Source organism: Microcaecilia unicolor, chromosome 8 (assembly GCF_901765095.1).
Source record: "Microcaecilia unicolor chromosome 8, aMicUni1.1, whole genome shotgun sequence".
NCBI classification, from domain to species: domain Eukaryota; kingdom Metazoa; phylum Chordata; class Amphibia; order Gymnophiona; family Siphonopidae; genus Microcaecilia; species Microcaecilia unicolor.
The window spans coordinates 3,891,702-3,900,687 of NC_044038.1; the positions used below are offsets into that span (position 1 = coordinate 3,891,702).

Genomic DNA, 8,986 nt, shown 5'->3' on the forward strand with positions numbered 1-8,986 from the left:
GTCCCCACCTGCCTACGAGCTCCATCCATCTGCAGCACTGCTGTAAAGAAGAAATTGCTTCGTCGGCCCCTCCCTCACTCACTGTGTCCCGCCCTTGAGGAAATAGGAAGTTACGTCAGAGGGCGGGACACAGTGAGTGAGGGAAGGGCCGACAAAGCGATTTCTTCTTTACAGCAGCGCTGCAGATGGATGGAGCTCGTAGGCAGGTGAGGACCGTGTCGGGGGGGGGGGGGGGGCGCCATCTTCATCTGCAGATGGACGGGGCTCGTAGGCAGGTGGGGACTGTGTCAGGGGGGAGGCGCTGCGCCGGGGGGGGTGGATGGATGCACCCCCCCCCAACCGTTGACACCCAAGGCGGACCGCCCCCACCGCCCCGCCCTTTGCTATGCCACTGGTGAAGAGTACCTGTTGCATGAAACGACTCATTTTGGTACACACACACATTTTCTTTATACTTTCACAAGTCTTAGAGTTGCTTATGAACAATCTGACTCAGATGCCATGGAGGGGGCCTTAGACAAGATCGCAATAGCTGCCAATGTGCAGAAGAACAATTACAATTTTGTAACAGTGGTATCTGACACTGGCCAACTCTAGTGGTCTTGTCCCAAGGCTTTTTGGACGTGTGGGCAGTACCCAGATCTATTAGTGTATGAGGCACTGGGTTACTTGGGACCCAGGAATTGTTCTTATTTAATTGAATGGTCCCAGGACTGAAGCGGGCCCAGTCACAATTGGTTAGTCATCTGCTGAATGCAGCCTAATCAACACTAACGACCTGCTGGAAATGGGTCAAACCACTGTCTATTCGAGGCGTGGCTGGTGGTTGGGAGGCGGGGATAGAGCTGGGCAGACTTATATGGTCTGAGCCCTGAAAAGGACAGGTACAAATCAAAGTAGGGTATACACAAAAAGCAGCAAATATGAGTTATCTTGTTGGGCAGACTGGATGGACCGTGCAGGTCTTTTTCTGCCATCATCTGCTGTGTTACTATATAAGTTGAGCTATATCTACAGAATGGAGAAGTTATGGAGGAAAGTTTGGGATGCTTTGAAAAAAAAAACCACACCGTCTTAATGTTTTATGTTATGTAGGTTTTTCATGAGGAGGGGTTAATGAGGGGTGGGGAAGGGGACAGTGCTAGTTTTAGGGTGTAATGTGGTTTCTAGCTTGTTAAAATATAGAAAACTGTGAGGTATTTGCTCATCTTGCTGTTTACTTGGTTGTGGGTTCACTCGTCCATCTGTTGCTTTGGGTGGTCTGTACTTTGCCTATTTTGCAAGTGTTTAATAAAGTTCATTTTCAATTAAAAAAAAAAAAGTGATACTTTGAGTATGGAAGGAATCAGGCCTGTTTTAGATTGTACAAAGTTTTAAAAACCCACATTTATTAGACAAACAAAAGATAAATCACAGAAGCCCCCTCCCATTTTTTCTCCCTCTCCCCCAGGTTCCTTAGCTCCCGCTCATCCACTTGTAACAGATCCTCCCCTCCTCCAGCTCTGAGGGGGCAGCACACTGCAGCCCCCTCTTCTGGTCCTTCAAGAATCCAAATCTTTCATACACTGAGTCCATCAGGCAACTAAGATCACTTTAAGGGGGGGGGGGGGGAAGCGCTTTGTTACTGTTCACAAAACATGGGCTTCGTTGACTTCAAAACAAGATAATTGACTGTTAGATGTCAGGAAAAAGGAAGGAAAAAAAAAAAGTCTCAGCAAGTGCTTCATTCCACCAGTCCGACTGCAAGGTGCCTTCTGAGTCCACATCAGTCCCGTCTGTGTTTTAAGTTGCCCGATCCAGATTGCTACTTCGATCCAAACTGCCATCGGCAGAACTATGGCTCCCAAAGCAGATCAGTCACAGTGGAGGGCTGCAGAGGAGGAGAGATAAACATCAGTTAAAGAGAGCCCAGGGGTCCCACTCCACACAGCCAGAATGGCCGCAAACCAGGCACGCAGATATGAGGGGGGAGCAGTGGCGTACTAAGGGGGGGGCACCGCGCATCTGTTGGCAACGCTCGTTCTCTGCTCCCTCTGGCCCCGGAACGGGTTATTTCCTGTAACGGGGCAGAGGGAGCAGGGAACGAGCGTTGCTGACACGACGCGCGCCACCCCCCCACCCCAGCAGGTAAAGATGCGCCGGGGGGTGTCGTTTCGCCGGGGGGGGAGCTGCCCCTTTCATGTGCCCTGCCCCGCCCTCACCCCTGGTGCATATTCCCATCCTTCCCCAATCACCTTGCCTCCCCCCTGTCATCTCCACTCCCCCCCCTTACTCTACTATCCCTGGTGGTCTAGAGGTACCTCTTCGGGGCAGGAAAGAGCCCCCTCTTTCCTGCCTGGAGCGCTGCTGACAGCTGCCCTGCATCCTGTGGTGAGTCCAGCTCTCAGCATTTCAAAATGGCCGCCGAGAGTTGAAGTCTCGCGAGGCTGCTTCAACTCACGGCGGCCATTTTGAAACGCCGAGAGCCGGACTCACAGTATGCAGGGCAGCTAGCAGCAGCGTTCCGGGCAGGAAAGAGGGGGCTCTTTCCTGCCCCGAAGAGGTACCTCTAGACCACCAGGGATAGCAGAGTAAGGGGAGGGGAGTCCCGCGCCCGCCAGCCAGCCCGTTTGTATCCGCTGTTTTGCCGGGGGGGGGGGCGGGGTCGTGCTGCACCCGGGGGGGGGGGGGCGCATCGGCGATCCGCCCCGGGTGTCAGCCTCCCTAGGTACGCCACTGGGGGGGAGGAGAAGAGCAAAGAGCAGGTGCACTCAAAGTGAAAGCCACAGAAACACTGTGCGGCCAATGCACAAAGGTAGCCATAAAGGGAAGTTTTTAAAGGTTGGGGGGGTCCATGAGTGCCTACCATGGGGAACAGTCTGCTTGCACTATACAGTGCAAACAGACTGCTCCCCATCAGGACAGGTCCAGACCTTTCGTAACATTTTTCACATTAAAGGCAGGCGCTCAGGTCTGTGAATTACTCAGAATGCTCATTTTAATAGTAATAAGTCCGTTGCAATGCATTTGCATAGGGTAGTCTGTAGCTGCTATGGGGAACGGTAAAAAGGGACACAGAACCTCTGTGCGTTACAAAATAACGTTTGCTTTCGACAGGCTACAAGGTAAGCTTTGTGCATTGGGTCCTGTATCCTTAGAGGACAGGGCACCTGGATAAATAGACATTCTAGGCCAAACTGCCTTTGTTATGTAAATACTTAGTTTTTAAGACTTAATTGTCCTTATGCATTTTTACAGGCTCATTGGGAGTAGTGTTGCATAGATTAATTATAAACATGTCATGGGAAAAAAGGTTGAGGGAGACTTTACTGAGCCTACAGCACAGTGAGGATGAGGGGGAGGGAGCAGGGTCCCCGTTCTACTGCTCTGTTATTGGAACAAGTGCTGGTCTCTTAAGAGTTAACAAGTCTCACTATACAACCCTTACTCTGGCGCTGCCTTACACTGTGTTTTTATTTTATTCCAACATTGGTTAGATTCACTACCAGCTGCCAGTGTGTTACAAACACACTAACATGTTACTTTCCTGAGCTCCCATGTATTACTGTGCAGGTCTTTTTCTGCCGTCATCTACTATGTATGTTACTAGTGAAACACACTAGGTGCACACTTTTGTCAATGTGAAATGGTTTCATGTAATTAAACGAAAGATTTCCAAATGCCCTTATCATTGTCCTAATGTATTCTAAGGAAGCAGACATGCACTTTGCACACAATTCACTAGTTGGGGGGGGGGGGGGGGGGGGGGGTAATTGTATAATGGCATCCAAATTAGTGCACCTCTCCTCTCCTGGCACTTACATGTGGAACTAGACTACTGGCATTATTGGCCGCAGTGTGCCACATTTAGGCAGTAACCGTTACACCAGGTTTTTGGCTGGTATAAGTGTTCTATGAGTTATGCACCTAAATGTCAGATCTGCCTCTTCCCCACTCATGCCCATCCCCTGCGAATGCCGCCTTACAATTACACGCTAAGCCATTTTAGCGTATAATTGTAGAATAGTGCTTGAGCGCCCTACTGTCATAAATGCGCATCAGTGAACACACAAAGGCCAGTATTCCATAAACGTAAGCATGCAATAGGCACTTCCATTAGAGGGCGCTGGTGCGCACACAGTACCAGCCAGGGCTGCTTGAAACTGATAATGTTGTGCTTACTGGACCCAAAGGTCCACCTTAAAAGTGTGATTATTCTTATTTCCAATCATTGTGGTACATTCAGGCTTAGATTTGCTTTTCCTTGTGCAGGTATGAAAACCCTCTTTTTTTTTTTGGGTGCACAAACACTGGAAAAGCAAATTCATATTTCTAATGGAATTTGATACTGTGGTTGGGAGGCGGAGATAGTGCTGGGCAGACTCATACGGTCTGTGCCTGAAAAGGACAGGTACAAATCAAGGTAAGGTATACACAAAAACTAGCACATATGAGTTTATCTTGTTGGGCAGACTGGATTGACTGTGCAGGTCTTTTTCTGTCATCATCTACTATGTTACTATGATAATAAACTATCTGGTTTTTAATGCATTATTTCTACAAGGAAATGTATAAAGAACTCTGAATGCAAACAGATTAATTACTACTACTACTTAACACTTCTAAAGCGCTACAAGGGTTACGCTGCGCTGTACAGTTTAACAAAGAAGGCCAGTCCCTGCTCAAAGGAGCGTACAATCTAATGGACAAATGTGCAGACAATCAAATTATCTTCACATTATAACAAGTGTACAGATCACTGTATCCTTCAGAGCTTACACAGTTCTTTTCATTGGGCCCAACTTTTTAAATAGTTCCTTCTCAGAAGCTTAGAACATACAATGCACTAAAGGTTACATCTCCACTACCCAGAATTATAACTGCGGTCAGCCCAGGACATTAAGCTAAATCATCTCTTAAGACTTAGTGAAACTTTATGGGATGTATTTAAGTGGCTGTCACTGTCTCATCTGAAAGAAATCGGGTTTTTACCATCCTGGGTTATAATTCTCTGAATGAATTTGCTTCTGTAATACAGGTAGCTTTTAATTAATTGGTGTTAAGGACAGAATTTCACACTGGGGTAATCAATAGAAATCAAACAAAATAAAACATGGAAAAGAAAATAAGATACCTTTTTTATTGGACATAACTTAATACATTTCTTGATTAGCTTTCGAAGGTTGCCCTTCTTCCTCAGATCGGAAATAAACAGGACTTAATAAGGATCTGGGTTTTCTAACCCATTATAAACCATAAGCTGTATTTCTCTGTTTATTACCCTCCTCTCACCTACCAACACCCATTCTGTTAGAATATCAATGATATGCTTTGATGTCCCCATGCATACCTCCGACCCACCCCCATCCTCCCACCCTGTCAGACTGTCATAGTAATGCTTGAATGTTTTCACTTATATACACTGTCAGCCAGCACATTTGCTTATTTCCGATCTGAGGAAGAAGGGCAACCTTCGAAAGCTAATCAAGAAATGTATTAAGTTATGTCCAATAAAAAAGGTATCATCTTATTTTCTTTTCCATGTTTTATTTTGTTTGATTTCTATTGATAACCTTAAGAGTGGACTAACACGGCTACCACACTCCTCTACACTGGGGTAACAAACAGAAATTAGTCCAAAAAATTTCTCTTTTCCTTAACTTATTTTTGACTATCTTTTGAAAACCAGAACATTCCTCAGGTCAGAATGGTATAAGCAAAAGATAAACAAATAAATTTAACTCCACCGAGTATTTTGTTTTTTTACATATAAAAAAACTTCAGACACTCAGTTACGTGTGCAATATATTCACGGAGGAGCTTCTTCATAAGTCTTAAAAAACCTCCTATTATAATTATATTTCAATCCAATCCTTTCTCAATATTGCTTTATGTTTCCATTCCGCATCAAATATAGAACTTTATACAGCTTAGAAAGCAGCCATTTATCTGGCAAAAACCGTGCTTTTGTATAGAAGTCCACTTATCTTATCCACAATTTCACTGCTTCCTTCAAAAACAAAGAAGCTGACGAATTCTTCACCAATAAACAGTCTTAAAGGGACTGTTGGGGGGGGGGGGGGGGGTGAACATTTTTTTTAGCACCAGAACAATGAATCAGTCCAAGAATCTCTGACTTTTGAAGTTATGATAAAATACATAAAGATCTGGGTTTCTCGTCACATTATAAATCACAAATTTCTATTGCTCTGTCTCCTTCTATTCACTCAACAAATAGTTAAGCTCTGGAACTCTTTGCCAGAGGATGTAGTAACAGAGGTCAGTGTAGCTGGGTTTTAAAAAAAAAGGATTGCACAAGTTCTTGGAGGAAAAGTCCACAGTCTGCTATTGAGACGGGCATGGGGGAAGCCATTGCTTGCCCTGGGATTGGTAGCATGGAATCTTGCTACTATTTGAGTTTCCGGAATCTTGTTATTGTTTGGGATTCTGGAATGTTGCTGTTATTTGAGATTCTATATGGAATGTTGTTCCTAATTGGGTTCCTAACCAGGTATTTGTGACCTGGATACAGAATACTGGTCTCTATGGACCATTGGTCTGACCCAGTATGGTTATTCTTATGTTCTTATCTCTCATCCATCTCACCTGCCTCCTACCTCTATTTTTCCCCTTGAGACTCACTGGAATGTTTTTATTTTTCACTTATCTATCCTATTTTATCATCCTTTGCACAAACCAGGGGTTCCCAATCCTGGTCCTGGAGGCACCCCAGCTAGTCAGGTATTCAGGATGACCACGATGCATATTCATGCGAGAGATGTGCATGCAGTACACGCAAATCTCTCATGAATATTCACGGTGAATATCTGGGGTGCCTCCAGGTGTGAGTTAGGTCCTTCTTGTTATCAGTGGAGTTCCTTTCATTTTTTGTCGATTTGTTGTTACCTATATGAACCGCTCTGATCTGCAAAGGCGAGCGGTATATCTAGTCTTGTTATACAACATAGTCATAACCTCCATCAGTTATTTCTACAGATCCTGCAAGGAATTCTCAAACTCATCTTTACCAGGAGTAAATGTAATAGTTCCCTGCCTGGACTTTGCAGACGGTTTCAATTTTCTGTAACTCCTGCATGTGAAGGAACAAAGTCAAAACTATACCACCTTCACCTAAAGAAAGTCGGATCTCAGTCTACTTACTGCCTCTGGTAGTCGGATCCCGGCAGGGCCCGGCCCGCACACGAAGTCTTCCATCGGGTCCGGCCACTTCTGTGCGCAGTCTTCTCCTCGGTCCGGCGACCGAGAGCCCCTTTGGCCGGACCTCTGTAGAGCCCGCAGGCAAAGCCTCCTCTTGCGCCCCGGCTGATCGGAGCCTCCTCCAGAGCCGCAGGGCCCCCGAGCCGTCGCTAAGGTCCTGCGGTTGCCCCAGGGCGACGTCCCGGCGCCACAGGTAGGGCGATCGGCGGATGCCCATGAGCAGCCCCGAGGCTCGCCCCACTGTGTGGTACCGGGGACTGGCAGCATGCTTATACCAGGCGGAGATGGGCTGCAACAGCAGCAGGAGCCCCAAGCAGTGACCCAGCATCGTAGCAGGATCGTAACGCGCCCTCTCCCGCAGCACCGCTCGCTCCGAGCCAGTGCGAATCCTACGCTTCACACCTCCGCCTTTTATAGCGGGAGAGCGGGCGTCCCGCCCACTCGTGGGCGGAGCCGACAGCCCAGTGCACCGCCACGTGCGTGCGGGAGCTTCAGAGCCGCGCTGCAGCAGCTGGGAGGAACACAGTGAGGTCCCTGGCAGGTGAGCTTCAGTGGGTACAGAACTGGCAGGTGGGTGCAGGGCTCAGGGCAGCACCTGTGGGTACAGGGCTGGCATCTGGGTATAAACCAGCAGCTGGGTATAGGGGTCTAGCACTTAGGTGCAGGGCAGCATCTGTGGGCACAGGGCTCTCAGGTGATTGTGCCTTGATTTTGTGTCACCCCAAAGCCCTCCAATCCCTCAGACCTTTCTCTCTCATCCCACTTTTCCATACTCTGTGTTGAGGCTGATCCCTACCTGTTAATCTTCTGAACAAACGCCCCCCCCCCCCATGCTCTGTAAGACCTGGGGGATTTTACACACTATTACTGGAAAACAATTTTCTCCCAGCTCCTAAAGTCTTGCCAGCAGATCCCTTCATATTGCACAATTTATAGTGCTCATAACTAAAACAGCTAATTTGCCATAATTATTTTGGGAATTTTCAGATGAGCTACATGTGATGATGCCAGACAAACATGATAATGGTGTCCTGCTGCTACATAAATATGACAAATGTCAGAGCGATGCCAGAACACCCAGGCTGAAAATGGGGGAAATGTACCTTTGCTACCATTTCACTGTTTTGCAGATGAAGAGAAGTGGATTTTGAAGTTGGGCTACTGATGACCACTGTTGGGTAAACAGACAGCACTTTCGTTGCATTCGGACTCTGTACTGGACTGTGAACACTGAGGAACCTGCTAAGTGATTCATGTTCTGCTCCTTTACTGGCGTTCTGAAAGCTTTAAATTGTTATTTTGCTTTATTTTATTGATCAGCCAAGAATTAGACATCCATAAATATAACTGGCTGAGGGTTTCATTTGATATGATGTCATACTTGTAAGTTATTTAAGATCCCTTAAATAATACCCTTTTCTTCTCTATGCCTGTTTTCTTCTCTGATTTTGTTATTGTAAAAACTGCGTTGGGGGCTCAGATCAAATCAATAAACATATTTTATTTATTTATTCTATTTCTTATACACTGCCTGCAAGCATGAAAGCTATTGAAGCAGTACTTGTGAGACTTCCAGGTTAATTACATCAAGAAAAGCATAATGCAGAATTGCAAAAGCGGACGGTGCAGCAGCTCAGTGGCAGCGCTGTGTGCTACCATGTGTTGGAATAGGTTTATTTCCCTGGTCGATTTGTACGTGGTAAGCAGGGTATGCATGGCAGAGGGGCGCCTCCCACTACCAGCTCTGGCACAGACCGTATAAGTCTGCCCAGCACTATCCCCGCCTCCC

The 8,986-nt window shown here is 46.6% G+C and overlaps 1 protein-coding gene across 1 annotated transcript; it reads right to left on the reverse strand.

Annotated features, from left to right (window-relative positions):
* Nucleotides 1-1,425: 1,425 nt before the first annotated feature.
* Nucleotides 1,426-7,525, reverse strand: NPW (neuropeptide W). Its single transcript, XM_030211993.1, has 2 exons — nucleotides 7,141-7,525; nucleotides 1,426-1,870 (listed from the first exon to the last, which is right to left on the reverse strand). Exons 1-2 carry the CDS (start codon nucleotides 7,523-7,525, stop codon nucleotides 1,854-1,856), a joined length of 402 nt encoding a protein of 133 aa, XP_030067853.1. The 3' UTR covers nucleotides 1,426-1,853.
* Between the last annotated feature and the right edge of the window lie 1,461 nt (nucleotides 7,526-8,986).